An 18,882-nucleotide genomic window follows, 5' to 3' on the forward strand; every position below is an offset into this window, starting at 1 on the left:
AATGTCCTCATATTTCACCACCTTTTTGTAAAACCTGTGTCATACCCATGTCATTATACAGATTTGTGTTCTGATATGTCACAAAAACACGTACACACGTACACACACACACACACACACACACACACACACACACACACACACACACACACACACACACACACACGCACACACACACACACAATTACCTGATAAATATACTGTAATAATAAAAATTTAATCAAATCATATATAGTCTATAAATGATTCAAAAATGTATTTAAAATAAATATATATAATACATACAAATGAGAATAAAGAAATAAAATATTAAAATGAAATGTTTGGGGGAAAATGTAATAAGTTACATCCATGATGCAAATCATCAACCACATCCCTAAGGTGCTCTATTGGGTTGAGTCTGGTGACTGTGGAGGCCATTTGAGTGCAGTGAACTCATTTTCATGTTCAAAAAACCAGTCTGAGATGATTCACGCTTTATGACATGGCGGTTTATCCTGCTGGGAGTAGTCATCAGAAGATGGGTACACTGTGGTCATAAAGGGATGGACATGGTCAGCATCCCAGCATCCCTCACCAGTACTCAGGTAGGCTGTGGTGTTAACATGATGCTCAATTGGTACTAATTTGCCCAAAGTGTGCCAGGAAAATAACCCTCACATCATTACACCACCACCAGTCTGAACTATACATACAAGGCAGGATGGATCCATGCTTACATGTTGGTGATGCCAAATTCTGACCCTACCATGTGAATGTCGCAGCAGACATCGAGACTCATCATCGTTTTTCCAATTTTCTATTGTTCAATTTTAGTCAGCCTGTGCAAATTGTATCCTCAGTTTCCTGTTCTTATCTAACAGAAGCGGCACCCGGTGTGGTCTTCTGCTGCTGTAACCCATCCACCTCAAGATTGGACATGCTGTGCATTCAGAGATGCTCTTCTGCAAACCTAACAAGAGTTACTGTTGCCTTTGATCAGCTCGAACCATTCTGATGCTCGGTTTGAACTGCAGTAGATTGTATTGACCATGTCTACATGCCTAAATGCATTGAGCTGCTGTCATGTGATCGGCTTATTATACATTTTCATTAATGAGCAGGTGGTCAGGTGTACCTAATAAAGTGGCCGGTGAGTGTATCTACATTGCAACTCAACTGAAACAATTTTTTAAAATGAATAGCCTATTTTAGAGCCATATATAATATAAACCTTTCACAATATAAATCAAATCTTTATATATCATATATGCCTTTTTCAACATCGAGTATTTGGGCATTGTGGCATTTACAAAGCGGTGGTAATTAAATGAGAATAATCTTGTAGCTTAACCAACTTTTAATGTTAAATAACCAAATAATCTGTCTAATGGTCACACACTTCAAGTAAACATTTAGCTTAAACTGAATATTCAATCCATCTGTTCATACTGCTGGGAAGTGGTCAAATAGGCTATGATCTAGTTCGAAAATGAGGTTATGACACCATCTCCTGGTAAATCAGAGTAATAGCATGGATTAAAACAGCCATTATTTCCATTATAAACCATGCAATTAAACGTGTTTTCCTTACGATACTTTTATAATTAATAACAATATTAATAATTATATAATATTTTCTGCATGTGTGAAATGAAATACAGGCCTCTCAATTAGCTACAAGCCAGCTCACATTACAGTCTCCGCCGGTGTAAGGTAATACCTGTATATGTAGCACTGCAGCACGACACAGCCCACACCCTTCCCATCATCACAGGTGGACAAAAACACAACACATTCGGGTATAGCCCAATGCACTTCAGTTAGGCCTACTTCTCAGGATCAGGTCTGACAAGATTTCTGACAGCCTTTCTGCGGGCTCACCACCCTCTTCTATGAATTTAGGCTGTTTTTTTCTGTGCGATTTGTTTTCAATGTCTGTCAGTTCCGCGAAACACGGTAAGAACCTCTTTTATGTGTTAATTAATTACTACGTAAGCTATAAATAAAAGCTAGCAAGCAAACAGGTCTTAAGATCGTGCAATCTTAAGTTATAAGTATACTGTACAGGATCATAATACATTTTTCTTTTTAAATATTTCTCAAAATTATGTTTAACAGAGCAAGGGAATTTTCACAGTATGACTGATAATATTTTTTCTTCTGGAGAAAGTCTTATTTGTTTTATTTTGGCTAGAATAAAAGCGGTTTAAATTTTTTTTTATAAACCATTTTAAGGACAAATTTATTAGCCCTTTTAAGCTATATATTTTTAGCCTACAGAACAAACCATCGCTGTGCATTAACTTGCCAAAATACCCTAATCTGCCTAGTTAACCTAATTAACCTAGTTAAGCCTTTAAATGTCACTTTAAGCTGTATAGAAGGGTCTTGTAAAAAAATCTGGTGAAATATTATTTACTGTCATCATGGCAAAGATAAAATAAATCAGTTATTAGAGATTGGTTATTAAAATTATTATGTTTAGAAATGTGTTGAAAAGAAATTGGGGAAAAAATAAACAGGGGGCAAATAATTCTGACTTCAATATATATAGAAAATTTTCAAATGCATTTTATTTCTGCATTTTCATTATTCCAGTCTTCAGTATCACTCTATCCTTTAGAATTCCGTTTAAAATGCTGATGTGGGGCTCTTGAAACATTTTCTTTTGTTTTTAAGGTGCCCTATAATAATAAGAAGAGGAATACGAGTTTGGTACAAGGAAATTGCCATTCAGCATTAGCCACAAACATCATTGTTTCCTCATACTCTGTAAATTCTAGGACCAATTAAAGGATTATGTCACACTGAAGAATATTCTGCTTATCTAATACATCTGGCTACTGCTTCTTTGTTTTTCTTTACTTCATTTTAATCTTTAAATTATTGTAATACTATGTGTGCTTATTTTACTGGTGCATTTATAAAGTAAATTTAGTTTTGTAAGGCAAAAGTAGTGCTAGTGACAAATCCTGATAAGTTATAGTTAAAGTTAGCGCATATATATATATATATATATATATATATATATATATATATATATATATATATATATATATATATATTCAATTTGAAGTATGTTTTTTCATGTAAACATATTTCAGATGTATTTATTCCTGCATTTTCATCATTCCAGTCTACAGTATCACACGATCCTTCAAAATTCATTCTAAAATGCTGATTTGCGGCTCTAGAACATTTTCTTTTGTTTTAAAGGTGCCCCATGAAGAAAATCTGGGTATATATAAGAAGATTAAGAGTTTGGTACAAGGAAATTTCCATTCGGCATAAGCCACAAACATTATTGTTTCCTCATACTCATGTAAATTGTGTAAGTGTAAAACCCCAGTGAAAAACAGGACATTAATTATAAGAACCATTATTAAAGATTAGGCACCAAATAGCTTATGATAATCACAGATTAATTTTTCACAGAATTTTCTATTATGTGTTTTCTAGTGGGAAAAGTCTTATTTTATTTTGGCTAGAATAAAAGCAGTTTTTAAATTTTTTAAAGGTCAATATTATTAGCCCTCTTCAGTTGTCTACAGACCTAACCCCTGCTGTACAATGGCTAGTCTAATTACCCTAACTTGCCTAATTAACCTAGATAGCTTTTAATTTGCAGTTTAAGCTGAATACTAGTATCTTGAAAAATATCTAGTTAAATGTTATTTACTGTCATCATGATGAAGATAAAAGAAATCAGTTATTTAAAAATAATTATTAAAACTACTGTGTTTAGAAATGTGTTAAAAAATATATTTTTTCCTTTAAACAGCAGTTGGGGAAAAAATTACAGGAGGCTAATATTTCCAACTTTATATATATGAAATCAGAATTATTAGCCCCTCTTTGATTTCTTTCTTTTTAAAATATTTCCTAAATTATGTTTAACAGGCAATTTTCACAGTATGTCTGATAATATTTTTTGTTCTGGAGAAAGTCTTATTTGTTTTATTTCGGCTAGAATAAAAGCAGTTTTACATTTTTTTAAACACTATTTTAAGATCAAAATTATTAGTCCCTTTAAGCTATATGTTTTTCCGATAGTCTACAGAACAAACCATCGCTATTCAATAACTTAATTACCCTAACCTGTCTAGTTAACCTAATTAATCTAGTTAAGCCTTTAAATGTCACTTTAAGCTGTATAGAAGTGTCTTGAGAAATATCTAGTTAAATATTATTTACTGTCATCATGGCAAAGATAAAATAAATCAGTTATTAGAGATTGTTTATTAAAACTATTATGTTTAGAAATTTATTTGAAAGATCTCTCCATTAAACTGAAATTGGGGAAAAAATAAACAAGTGCGTTAATAATTTAGGGTGTTTAATAATTCTGACTTCAACAGTGTATATATATAAAACTAGAAGCAGCTATGAGACATCTTGTCGTGACAAACCCAGGTGTGATCCGGCAGCGTGACAAATCCACATTTCTGCCTGCAAATTAAAGCAGCAAAGATTTATAATGAGCAGGTGAAATGCATGTTTATAAAACCTTGTCAACACTGCCTTGTTACTCAGAAAATGTGTCATCCCGATCATTGCTAAAAAAAAAAACATTTTTTTTTCCAAAAAAGGTTACCTGTCGCAAACTTCCATTTAAAAACACTCCGAAGCCACAATCTGGAGTACCTGTTCTGCATGCCTGAATGCCTGCGGAGTTTAAAGATTAATCAAAGAAGTAAATCTCCACTGGCTAATTAAAAAGATAATCAAGTAACACACACAAAGACATAATGAAAAGCCATTATGTTTTTGGTTAAATTTAGAGCTATACTTTTATGACACCGGTTGTCAAGAGATTCTATGACCCAAACTAAAATGTCCTGTTTCTTTCCTGCACAAGCTCAGATAAGAAATTGTTGATCTTCTGTTTATTACATGAAACACTTACAATAGCTCGTCATTGAGGAAAAAAAATCAACATAGGCTCGTTCTGAAAATGAAGCCCTATATACATTTCTGTAGATTGCGAATTATGTAGCCAGAAGTACGTATGGTTGCATTTTGTTTTTAAAATGAATGCAACGGGGCGGTATGATGCCGTTCCTTGTGGCGCTTACCAGCTGACAGCTTACCTCCGTACGGACAGCTTTCCTGCTGTTACCAGTTTGTCCGGAGGCTCGCCATGTACATTGGCGAATTTGAGATGCAGAGAGAAGTCAACCACGACAACAGGGTTCGAATCTGGTGAGGAACGGTTCCAGAAAGCGGGTAAGACAAAAACAGAAGCTAAAAAATAAAATAAAGAAGTAAATAACAGGGTGAGAATCTGAAAACGTGGTAAAAATCAGGTGAGGGCTTTTATGAGTGGGCGGGTCAATCGGTGCTTTTGAAAACACTATTGGTTGGGTTTAGGGAAGGAGGAGGGCGGGTCAGCCGATCAGTCAGTCGACAGTCAGTCAGTCAGTCAAAAGGATTTGCATGAGAACAGCAGGCGCGAGAGAAATTTGAGATCTCAAAAAGTGTACACAGCACTTGTGGATTCGCGAAAACAAAATGTAGCTCCTGGGACATATTTGGCGCTCTCCAGAAATGTATGTAGGGGTACATAATCAGAATGAGCCTGGGTTGAAAAATACAGAAAGCTCTCCTTTTAAACAATGGTTGTAAAAATTGTATGGCATTAGAAAAATAACGTATAAACAGGTGTTAAAAAAAAAAATAATAAACAAAATTTGGAATCCCTTTATAGGATTTCTGAAGAAAGCTGATAAAAATCTTGCCCAAAAAACTTGTATAATCTGCTATCAGTTTACCATTGTTTAGATACCTTTATATTGTTTGTGTCTATATATGTATGTGCATTTATTTATTTATATACTTGTAATTTTAATCAAATTGTTTATATAATTATATAAATTGCTTTGTTATTTATATAATTATTTATATGGCTTTATAATAATTTGAATGCTTTGTTTTGTTTTTGTTAATTTGTTAAAAGTTAAAAATAATAATAATAATGACTTCAAAAGCTTTAATAAAAAAACCAAAAATGATTAAAAAAAATGTCCTGTCTCTGTGATTTAAAAAAAAAAAAGTAATAATTTTGTCATACATTTCAGGACGTCGCTTGTGATCAGGAATGAACTGGTCGGGATTGCAGTCCCTTCTGAGCGGGGTCAATCAATATTCGACCGTGTTTGGTCGAGTGTGGCTATCCGTGGTGTTTGTGTTTCGCGTCCTGGTGTTTGTAGTGGCAGCTCAACGCGTTTGGGGTGACGAAAACTTAGTGTGCAACACCAGGCAACCCGGCTGTGCCAACGTCTGCACCGACACCACATTCCCCATCTCTCACACCCATCTGTGGGCATTACAGCTCATCTTCGTCACATGTCCGTCGCTCATGGTCATAGCCCACGTCAAACTCAGAGAAGACAAAAACAAGAAGTACACAGACGTCCATGAGGGAGAGCATTTATACGCCAACCCTGGAAAAAAGCGTGGTGGTCTTTGGTGGACTTACCTGCTGAGCTTGCTCATTAAAATCATTGTCGACGCTGGTTTTCTTTATATTCTTCATTACTTGTATAACGGCTTTGATCTTCCTCGCCTTGTCAAGTGCTCGCTGGATCCTTGTCCAAATACAGTGGACTGTTTCATCTCTCGTCCCACAGAGAAGAAGATCTTCATACTCTTCATGGTGATTTCCAGTGTGGTCTGCATCTTCATGTGCATCTGTGAAATGGCTTATCTCATTGGAAAGCGAGTATCCAATAACTTTATGATGGTAAAAGGACCAGCACAAAGATCCAAAACACATGATCCAACTCTTTCAAGCAGACAGAACTTAATTTCACAAAAAGTAAAAGAGAAAAAAATAGACAATACAGCTCTTTAATGACAGCAGCATGTCCACATATGTTTACAAACCCATTCACTGCCAAACTGCCTGGCCTACTGGCCATTTTACCAGAGTAAATATTCAATAGTATCAATGTAGGATTTTTTAGTCTTTCGATAAAAATGTCAAATGTTTTTGTTAGTTTTGTTAGTGCTGGACAAAGATTAATTCCATCTAAAATAAAAGTTTGTTTTGACATAATATATAGAGTGTGCTGTGTGAATCGCCAGTTCGATCCCAGCTCAGACCGGGTTGGGTGCAGTAGGACCAGTGAATTACATGTGGGGGCTCATTCGGGATGGGAGTGGGGTTAAGGAGGTGAGGGTAACAAAGGCCAGCTAGTGAAGTGCTATGGGGGTAAGCCTCACTCCTCTGACCCCTAAAGGTGTTCTAGCGACAGATGCTAAAGGCCATGGTCTTTAGCCTCCTTGTTAGAGCAACCAACTCCTATACAAACAATGGGGTATATGCTGAAGCATGCTAATAGGACTTTTAATTTGCCATTAACCTGGGTTAATTGCTTCCGGTGAACTGAATGCCAATGCAAAATCGGTGCGTTTAAGGTCTGTTTTCTTTAAAAATCAGCAATCTCCACTGGCGGAGTGATATCTGATATAAAGTGGGTCTCAGATTGTACAAAAAGCACTGCATTAAATTACATTTCCCCCCCCCATGTCTTTATAATATGAGCATTTATTTTACCCCAATATATTTAATGGTGCTTCTGCACTAGCCTGCCGATTATGACGGGTGTGTGCGAGTAAACGGCTTTGTGTCTCGTTTTACGCTTGAGCAACTAAATTAATGTCAAAGTCTGTTTAACTAATTGTATTCCAATGACATTACAACATCGATGCTGTACAAGAAACCAAATAAAATGGAAAAAAACACAATAACAGGTCACTGGAAATTTATCGGTATGAGAAACCTGTGGGAAACACACTAGCTTTGCATATACCCTATCGCAGACTCGATCCCAGCTCAGACCGGATTGGGTGCAGTAGGACTGATGTGGGGGCTCATCAGGGATGGGAGAGAGGGTTAGGGGGTGAGTGTAACAAAGGCCAGCTAGCAAAGTCCTATGCAGGTAAACCTCACTCCTAGTGGCGCTAGAAGCTGTGGTCTTTAGCCCCCTTGTTAGAACCACGACTCCCATGTGGAGAGTTGCCGGTTTGATCCCAGCCCTCCAGGACCAAGTGTGGACACCCCTGCAGTAGGACCAGTGGGTTACATATCTATGCTAAAAAGAGTTTGTTTATAGATTTGTTTTTATGTATGTGTGTATTGCATTTAACATAATATAATACATATGACACTAAAATATATAATGAACAAACGTATTATGTCAAAACAAACTTTTATTTTGGGTGTGATTAATTATAATTAATCTTTGTCCAGCACTAGTTTGTATGCATTGTTTAAAATGTACATATGTATTTTTGTTGGAATTTAAAAGCACTTTAGATTTTAAAAGTAAATTGAATGTGAAAATGAAGGAGGGGGAACCTGGTTTATGAATACTTTAAGTTATCTGAGGAATTGAACATTAGTACATTCAACAATAGTAAATTTTTTAATAATAATAATAATAATAATAATAATGTCATTTAATGACTTACAAGCCAGGATTTTCATGTATTTTATGTATTTATACAAAAATGTATATATGTTTGATATAATTAAAAATGCACTTTCGATTAAACTGCCATTTAAAAAAGGGAAATACGCATAAATAGAGCTGTCTGAGTAACAAATAAAAGAAAACACTAGATATCTGATGAGTGTTGTTTTGTTTGTACTTCTTAAAACTATTTCTATATAGTGAATGTTTTTCTTGTGTCTAAAATGCGAGTGTTTCACCTTATATTTTACTTAAATAAAAGTGAATTTTAAAACTGATGGGAGAACCAGAGTAATGAATGATTTAAAAGTTTGAGTAAAGATGTTTAAGTGAGCTATTACAGATTTTTTTAGACCTCATGTTATTTCACGTATGTAAATACACATTTTTCTAATAAAATCTTTACTGTCGAGTAGTTTTTCTTACAGACTTTTTTATAGCCTAGCCCAAGTTTTTACAATATATTTATTGCTTTCAGAGTTGTTTTGTTAGAAATGAAATGCCATTTAGAAGGTATTTACAAGGCAAACAAGCTGGGTGAGGTCAGCATGACTCTGTTTATTTTGCAGTCAGTGTCACCTGGCTCTATGCAAAAATGAGCTTAACATTTGCATATTTCCTGCAACACAATGCATTGTAATGTTTTTTTAATTAGATTTATTTGCTTGTGTTCATTGATTAATGCATAAATGATCTATTAATTGTTATTGCATCCTGTTGTTGTTGTTGTTGTTTTGGTTTGTTTTGATTTTTTTTAAATCAGTTGATGCATATATAATTGTCTTTTCCATGAAACACATAAACAAAATATTAATAGCTGCTCTTTGTCATTCATTGTATCTGAATTATGCATTTTGTTTTTCTCACACAAATCTAACTTGAGGACTGTAGAACTAAGTGCATTACTTATCTATGGGAAAGACTCTTTTAATGATTATTTTCTAGTTGGATTGTTCACCCAAAAATGAAAAATAACTCATTTTTTCTCCACCATGTGGTTTTAAACATTTATGAGTTTATTCTTTAAAAAGAAGATATTTTGAAGAATGCTGGTGGCTGGCACCCATCAACTTCCATATGGAAATACAAATTACTGTGGAAGTTAGCTGCATTTTTGAGCTTTGACAGAAGACAATCAAATAGGGTTTGGACAAGAGAAAACGATGGCAGAAATGTCATTTTTAGGTGAACTATCCCTTGATTAACCCCATTTTTGTTTTTATAAAAGTATTACTTTGTCAACCAGGCCAATAACTGATGTAGACACTTGGTGTTAGAATGACAACAGGTTCTGAAAATGATTGCCAAACAAATCAAAGAAGGCGGTGCTTTAGTGTTTGAAAAACAAGCTTCAATTCAGGTTAATTTTTAATGGGAAAAGACTGTGAGGTAAGATATATATCTAATGTTAGCTGAAAATTACATTTTTTTATGTATTTCAAGACATGCACAACAAGCTGTAACATCATCAAAATTTAATTTAGGAATTTTAAGTTGTGTATTACAATATTACATGATTAATCAAGCAAGTTTGTAATTGAATGTGATGAGACATAAGTTGTATTATCCTAGTATTCATTTGATTTCAGCACATTAAGCAAACATTTTTTAAAGACAGATAATATTGGTTTAAAAAGACATGGTGTTTGGTACATGGTACAGATAATTTTTTGGAAAGAGGCTAATTTAAAGTTACAAAGTTAAACAGTTGAGTTTTACCATTTTTGAATCCACTTCGCATATCTCTGGCGGGAGCAATTTTAGCTTAGCTTAGCATAGATCATTGAATCAGATTAGACCATTAGCATCTCACTCAAAAAAAGAGTTTTGATATATTACCTCTTTTAGAAAAGATTACTCTTCTGTAGTTACCTGTGCTGTGTACTTAGACCAAAAAAAAAACAAAAAACATGGAATTTAGCTCTTTTCCAGGTCAATTTCTTGTAGCTAGGAACTACTCTCATTCCAGCCTAAGAAGGAACTTTTCTAGCATATCATGGTTGCAGCAGGTGCAATGATACTAATGTTACTATCTGGGGATTATTTATTTAGGTGCTGCGTAATATCATGTACCTGCTGCAGCCATGGTACGCCAGCAAACTTCTTTGATTATTAAACCTGGAAGGAGAATACTGTAGTTCATACTCATATTAACCAAGAAAATAGCACATTTTATTTTTCCGTCGCTCTTAGTCAAGCTTTAAATAGAAACTGCTTTAAATAAAAAAGCTCAAATGGATTCAAACATTTTTTTAAAAATCGTAAAACTATTTTTAATCCTTATGTAAAAGAAAATTAGACAAAAAGAGAATTTTGCTGTTACTAGAACTTCTATGTTAAGCGGCTTTGACACTATCATTATCACTATCACTACATTGCATTGTAAAAGCGTTATAGAAATAAATGTAAATTGAATGTTATTTTGTATTGTTCTGTGAAATCTTAGCCTATGTGTGAATTAAAAAATAGGGTATATGCACACTGACTTTTAATTTCAGTCAGCCAGCCCCAGAGCTTCCGGTTAATTGTCATATCTCATACAAAATCGATCCGTTTAACATCTGATTTCTTTAAAAACCAGCAATCTTTACTGCCTGGCTGAGATACGATATGAAGTATCTCCAATGGAATTTCTGAGGTAGCCTGCTGCTAATGACGGCGCCTACTTTTAAACGATCTCATCTCTTTTTACACTTTAACTAAATGATTGCTTAAGCAGTGTTTCCTCTAGGATTTTTTCCAGCTATGGGGCAGGCCTTTTTTTACACAGATCAACTACCTGTGGCGTTATTTCAATGACAAATGTTGTGAATGCAGTATTAGAAGTCGAGATCGCATTTATGTAATAGCCTACGAGAGCATGGGAATCTCTTTGCTTGCGCGCCGATTTCCTCTGCTTGTGCACAAAACTTCTTGTACTCTCTCTCAAATATACGCTGCTCAAGCAGAGATCTTCTTGTGCGCTCTCAAATAAACGCTACTGAGTTCAATTTAGTGCATTTATGTAACATGTCTCCAACATTTACTAGATTTGCTAGGAATATTTATAAATGTCTCCAATAGACCTACAGAGCGGTATTAATGCGTCCTGAAGTAAAGTGAAACGGCTATACATCGTGTTTGCTGGCCTCACACATCACGCACCTGTAAGTCAGCCAGTCAGTCAGTCAGCATGTAACCTTAAAAGGTTAAATAAATAACGCACAGCACTACGGTTACAGAAAAGATTGCGCTATAATTCACTTACCTTTTAATATGTTTTGGTGAATTATCAAATTAAAGCTATTAAATTATAGCTATTAAAAACAACACGACTGAATGTTTTGAATGAAAAGCTGTATAAAACACCAAAGCTGTTGGTGTTTTAGCTTAATTTGTAAATTAGACATAACCATGTCTATTTTAGTACTTTTTAACTATGTTTGATTGATTGTATAATTTTTGTATTGTTTTTTCTAGGTTGTTCAGGGACAACAGATGAAAAATAGCCTTCGGGCTAATTCTGGTGCATTGGCAGAAATGCTAATTAATGTACACTGTCCCTGCCAAATAAACAAATAAATAAATAAATAAAAATAATGTAGTTGTGGGGGGATCAATTTTGGCACTGCGCCCTGCTATTGAAGAATGAATGTAGCGGAAACCATGCTTAAGTCTATTTAACTGATTAATAACATTACAACATCGATGCTGTAAAAGGACCCTTATGAAATTGAAAATAGTCACATAATTCTCTCACCGGAAGTTTATCATTGGCTGAAAAACACCAGCTGTGCATAAAGCCCATTAATATCACTACATATCACAACTGTTTAACCCCTATTTACAAAAAAAAAAAAAAAGTGGAGTGTTCCTTTAAGACCTTGATAAGTCCTCCTTATGTGCTTCAGAGAATAAAGTCCTAAACGATAACAGAATTAAACTTTTGGGGTTAACTGTTCCTTTAAAATGACGAAAATCAAGGCCAAATACGCCACATCAAATCTCCTAACAGCATTTCAGCCTCTCGGTACAATTCCTCTGACGCTCTCAATCTTTTTCTCTCTCAGTCCTTATTTCTGTCAGCCTACACTGCTTTTATACCTAGAATACATTTAAAAATAAAATCTTTTCGCACGCTGTGCCCAGTGCACTTTCATTTACATGTTACATAAGAAGCACCTCTTGATCTTTTGCCTTCAGCAACCAATGATTACATCCCTCCTACCTTTTCTATCTCGCTCACACACCACACACAAATATCACACACTGCACACAAAGGAGAGGAAAAAAAACAGATTTGGTGAATATTTTTGAAGGTGTTTCGGAGAACGTTAATGTGTGAACGAAACGTGATTGTTAAAGCATTTTATTCAAGCCGAACGGTTTCTAAGCACTGGCACGTTGCTATAACCTGCTTTCAGTTTTCGATCTTCCAGTGACCAGAAAGAATAGAGCAAAAGTCCTAATGTATGATTCAGTCACTCTGTGCTGCTCCTCCTACACATGTGCCCTGGCTTCGGCTCAAATGCACACAGCAAACAATCCATCCCACTCACTAACGCAAGCCAGCACAGACTCACACACATTCAAGCTCAACGTCTACTACTAAATGGTGGTTAAGAATTGGAGTTGTGTAGCCCGTGAAAAACACCAAGTTATTTATATTAAATTCTCAAATTAAGGTAACACCGTGGCTCAGTGGTCAGCACTGTCGTCTCACAGCAAGATGGACGCAGGTTTGACTCCCTGCTGTGTTGTCTTTGTTGTGTGGAGTTTGCATATATTCTCCCTGTGTTCGAGAGGGTTTCCTCTGGTTTCCGCCACAGTCCAAACACATGCGCTATAGGTGAATTAAATAAACCAAATTGGCCGTAGTGTGTGTGTGTGTGTGTGTGAGTGAATGAGTGTGTATGGGTGTTTCCCAGTACTGGGTTGCAGCTAAAAGGGCATCCGCTGCATTAAGTTAGTGGTTCATTTCACTGTGGCGACCCCTGATAAATAAAGATAAAATTAATGAATGAACTTCTCAAATTTGAATTGAATTTGGTTTGGGGTAGCAAATTAAAACAAAGTTAAGTTAATCAAGTAATTAATTAATTAATTTAATAATGTCATTTTTGCTGTTAGATTTTTGAGTCTAAATGTTTTCAATCGTTTCAAACAAAAACTACTTTATCCCTCCTGAATATGTTGTTCATTATGTATTATTCCGAGTATTTTGTACCCTGACTTACTGAAGACACCCATTCAAATGTAATAGTTTATTAAGTAATAATAATTAACTCATTAAGCATGTTTAGAAGTAATGTTTGGATATATATTACACTCTACGACATGCTGGGTTACTTAAACACAAATTGGGTAAAATTTGGACAAACCCAAACACTGGGATTAACTTGGTAGTATTCATTCATTTTTCTTTGGCTTAGGCCGTTATTTATTAGAGTTCACCACAGAGGAATGAACCGCTAACTATTCCGGGATATGTTTTACACAGTGCTCTTCCAGCCGCAACCCATTACTGGTAATGATCCTATTTATTTCATTATAAAATTAAATTAAACCAGCAGTTGGGTTAGTCACTGTTACAAAGATTGGGTTGAATAACCCAGTATTTTTAGAGTGTAAAAGATCACCAGATGATAAGGATCACCAGGGCTTAAGTTTCAAAAAATTTAATCTGGATCAAATTGGTCCAGATTTGAAAATCCCATGTTTTGCTACCCAGGGTTAACTGATCTGTATTCCTTTTTAAAGAAACATTGGGTTAGATCACTGTGATCCAAATATCAAATTTGAATTAAGATCAGACCATGTAATCCTCTGTTCCTAGCTCTCTGTCAATGGATCACCAGCTTTCTGAGTGAAAGACAACAGCTAGTCAGAATGGGCAAAATCTTGTCCGACAGCCGCACACCCGATCAGCACTGGTGCCCCCCAGGGATGTATTCTCTCCCTATTGCTCTTCTCCCTGTACACCAACGACTGCACTGCAAAAGACCCCTCCATCAAGCTCCTAAAGTTTGCGGACGATACCACTGTTATCGGCCTCATCCGGAATGGTGACAAGTCTGCATACAGACAGGAGGTGGAGAGGCTGTCTTTATGGTGCAGATACAACAACCTGGAGCTGAACATGCTCAAAACGGTGGAGAAAAAAGTAAATAAAACTGATTCTGATCCGAGCTTACATTTGATTTGGATAAAACCCACCCTTTGGGTTATTCAAAACTTTGAACTCAGATTTTTGATCCAAAAACAGAATTACCATGATCCCATCAGAAGGGTGGATTCAGTTGAGATTTTTTTAACCAAACAAAACAAAAAAAAGTTTTTTTTTTAAAGTGAATAATCACAAACTTATTGTTTACTGATGATAGATAAATTCCTTCATATTTAAAGCCTACATGAAGCACGTCACATCTAATGAGATCTGGTAAACAACAGCAAAACAATATCAAAGCAGTATTGTATTTGAACAAACTAAACAATGTTAAATGTTTGTTGATTGCAATGTTTTTGTTTCTTACCATTAAAACAAACAATGGCTGTTTGTGGCCACTCGCCACTGGTATTTTGCCTACCTGTTGTTCTTTGCCAAGCCAGTAGGCTATTCTGCTGGTTCCATTTAAGGTTCTGGTAAACAGGGTTTGGTAATCCTAAAACTTGGTATTTGGATCACAGTGATCTAATCCAATGTTCCTGGTGATAAAAGTAAGATAGATAAGTTAACTCTGGTTAGCTAAACATGGGATTTCCAAACATGGACCAATTTGATCCAGATTAAATGTTTTGAAAACTTGGCCTTGGATACCAATTAATTCTCATTTTAAATCTTCATACTTTCCCCCTACAAATGTAGTTTAGACCCATTAGTCAGTAAGATAATGTAAATAACAATAACATTTTTTTAGTTTGATAATATATTATTATATATTTATTTTAATAAGCACAAGTTAAATATGTATGTAATATTATTTAATTCACTGATCATGGTGGAGAAAGTACTTACTGGGCATTGCCTCAGTTTACCCCCAAATCTTCCAAATGGAACCAAACAACATGAAGCAGCTTATGTACAAGCAGCTTACACCAACTTTGCTGTTCTTGCCCAATTTGCTGTTGCATAGAACGTGTTGATTTTCACGTCCTGTCATTCTTGTTGAACATTTTGGGATGTGGTGTCCATTTATTTGTATTTCTGAAAGCTATAGCTCATCCAAAAATAAAAGAAAATATGTCATCATTTACCTGCCACTTGTCCCAAACCTTTATGATGCTGGAAACCTGTAGCCATTCACTTCTATAGTATTTTTTCCCCCTTTGATGGTGGGCAATGCCTACCATTTTCCAGCATTCTTCAAAGTATCTTCATTTGTGTTCTAGTAAGAAACTCAAACATTATGAGGGTGAGGATTTTTTTCATTTTTGGGTGAACTATCCCACTAAACATGTAGTAACGCAACCTAGCCAAGATTTCTAAGCAAGAATTAAACATAATAGAGACATCACAGTGCTAAGAATGCATCCCATGTGTTGCTGCAAGATGTTCAGTCAAAGCCAAAAGCTTCAGGTTGGCCCTAGGAAAACAGTGACGTTGTCAATGCACATGTTATGTATAACAGATGGAAGAAAATGAGCCTAATGTAGGTTACTGATGAACAACGATGGGCGGCAGCAAAACCCCAAAGCACCTCGGCAGCAGAGACACCAGAAAATAGTGTGCTTGCTGACACTCGACCCACTTATGTATTATCTTGGCACACAATGCATTCAGTTTGGCCTCATTTACACTGAACTAATTAATTTAACTAAAAATAGCCCCTTTGGCCTCTACAACGCCACCAAAATTTCAGGCTACTTCACTCTGATCCTAAACAATTCACATGAGAAATCATATATATATAGGCCAAGAGACAGATGGAGCGATGGAAAGGAGGCTAAGGGGGGGATGGGGCCTGAGAAGGCTATCCAAAGTAAACAGTCAAGAAATGAAGTGAAGAAATGACGACTCTGATCCTCCATGTTTCATTTATTGACAGCCCAGGCAAAACGCACGTCCTTTGCAACGTGTTAACAGGTAAAACAACAGTCCCTGCTAATTTTAAACTTCATAAACTGAGCTAAGCACACACATTTTACTGCATATGAAGCATTATCTGTGCTATAAACTGTGCTCCTTTATTAATGTGGTCAGTATTTCTACATCATCCTCTTAGTCAGTTCTTTAAAAATGATCCCAGTGACATATAACATTAATTTATTGTTACACAGAGCACTCAGCGTATAGCAAAAAGAGGATCTATTACTAACATAACGTTAGTGTGCAATAAGTTTTAAGCTTCTAAGCTTGAATTCTGAAAGTCATATTGCATCCACGATCACCTATTAATAGCCAGACCTATTGGTTAACATACTTACTGCTTAACAAAACACTGAAATCAATAACAACTCAATAAATCCATAAAGCTGCCCATCGTGACAAACTTTAAAACAGAAATGCAGCTTAAAAGAAGACTTAAGCTGTGCTTCAACAAATCTGCTATCAAGAACACATCCTGGTTTTATTGTGAAAACTGGTGGAAATTATATATACATTGTTAAATAATGAGAAAGCAAGGGAAACGGAAACGAAAATAGCTGTGTGCGATTGTATGGGCTCTAATAAAATAGATTTGCCAGTGCGGTAATAATAGTTAGGATACAGACTTCACCTCAGTGTGTCTCTGCCCCCTGTGTGTACTGTGAGGACACCTCTTCCAGCTCAGCTCTCTCCTGTACAACAATAGCAGCCAACTCCCCATGCTGGCAAGAAATCTGCTGAGCTTGGTTGCCATGGAGCAGTTTGTCTGCATCCGATTGGTCCTCGCCGAATAGCTCCTGCAGCACCCCCTGCTCTAGCTCCTCCCAGTAGTCCCACGCAGGCTTGCAAGTGTTTGGCCCGTGTTCAGAATCACTCAGGTCTGAGTCCCAATCGCTATCCCCTCCTACGGTAGAGGCCATAACAAAGTCTGCCTTTGAACCACTGTCCTCTGATTCAGAGTCACCGTATATCGAATGTCCCTCTGTGGCCAGCAGGTGGCAGTCAGGAGCTGCCAGGTAAACAAAACTGTCTGTCGAGAGGAAGTCACATTCATCGGGATAACGACAAGGTTTGGCAAAAGTAGCAGGCGGTAATGGTTCCTCCTGTGACAGTTTGGTCTTGCGTTCCTGTGTTGATGGGGGTTGCACTGCCACTGCCAAGTAGACAAAACTATCTGTGGCAACAAACGGGTCGGTGTCACTTTTGACTGATAAAGTTTCTTTAGCTTCATGTTTAGAGGGGGACAGTGGTAAAGGCACATCAGTCTTTGATGTGTTCACAGTGTTATGGATCTCTTGGCTTAGAGATCCTTTGTCCACAGGTTTCAAGCGAGCTTTTATTTGTGTGGCTTTGGTTGTGATCTCTTTACAAAATGCTTGCCTTCCTAGCTCAATGTTATTACCTCTCAGCCCAGAGGGTGCTTTTTTGTCGAAAGTTGCAGATTTATTTGTTTTTGAAATCGGAAATGTCCCAGTTTTTATGTGAATGTCTTTTCCGTCTTCCCCTTGACTGAGGGATGCAATACTTTCGAGATCCGACATGATTCTGTCAGTATCAGAGGTGATGTCCTCTCTACTTGTTTGACTGGGATTTGACATGTAGACACCACTTGAATCGGAGTCTAGTGTCAGGTTAGAATCGGGCGATTCACTGTGCCCGTATTTGTTTCCCAGTTGAGCATCAAAGGTGGCAAGATCTAAACTAGTTGGGATCTTTGCATGAGCGAGTTTATGGCCCCCTGGCTGAGTCACAATAACATTCCTGTTACCTTCACAGGTTTGTAAATTGTAATTAAATTGTGGTACGTCATCATCTTGACTTTCCACAACCTGCTGGTTCATTCTCTCAATCTCCAACATATCTTCAGCACCCAGTTCTGAGCTTGTACCCGATGGAGCTTGTGAACCACCAAAGCCTGATGGAGGATGTAAAAGAGGCCAACGCCTTAGAGAGCCTACATTTTGCAAATCCTCATTATGTGTCTCATCCCAAAGAGAATTAACCATCTCCAACACGGCCTCCCAGTTTTCTTCTTCACATTCTGGAGTGGTGTGTTCATCTAAGGCATGCTCAGCACTTCCCTGTCTGAGTAGCACTTTGCCCTCTTCTTCTAAAACTTCTTCAACAATCACATTGTCATTTTTGGATGCTTCAGCCTTACGTTCTTCCTGATCCCGCAAGATCTTCCATTCTTGAAGTGAACAATCTTTTAGATCTCTTTTTAGTGTTGACTTCCCAAGCTGTCCATCCATATTTCCTTGGTGCTCCAGGAATGGTGAAAGACGAGGAATTGTCTTTTTGTCTGAGACACTTCGAATAAGCAGAGACGGTAGTGGGGGGAGAATTGGGAGGTTGTGG

General features: G+C 36.5%; 1 protein-coding gene across 2 annotated transcripts; it reads left to right on the forward strand.

Annotated features, from left to right (window-relative positions):
- The first annotated feature begins 1,841 nt into the window (after nucleotides 1-1,841).
- gjb9a (gap junction protein beta 9a) lies at nucleotides 1,842-8,608 on the forward strand. 2 transcript variants are annotated; one of them, XM_005169817.6, is made up of 2 exons: nucleotides 1,842-1,938; nucleotides 6,060-8,608. In XM_005169817.6, the coding sequence occupies exon 2, from the start codon at nucleotides 6,080-6,082 to the stop codon at nucleotides 6,833-6,835; it is 756 nt and encodes a 251-aa protein (XP_005169874.1). In that variant the 5' UTR covers nucleotides 1,842-1,938; nucleotides 6,060-6,079; the 3' UTR covers nucleotides 6,836-8,608.
- Nucleotides 8,609-18,882: the final 10,274 nt, after the last annotated feature.

The sequence above is a fragment of the Danio rerio genome, chromosome 17, assembly GCF_049306965.1.
Source record: "Danio rerio strain Tuebingen ecotype United States chromosome 17, GRCz12tu, whole genome shotgun sequence".
NCBI lineage: Eukaryota > Metazoa > Chordata > Actinopteri > Cypriniformes > Danionidae > Danio > Danio rerio.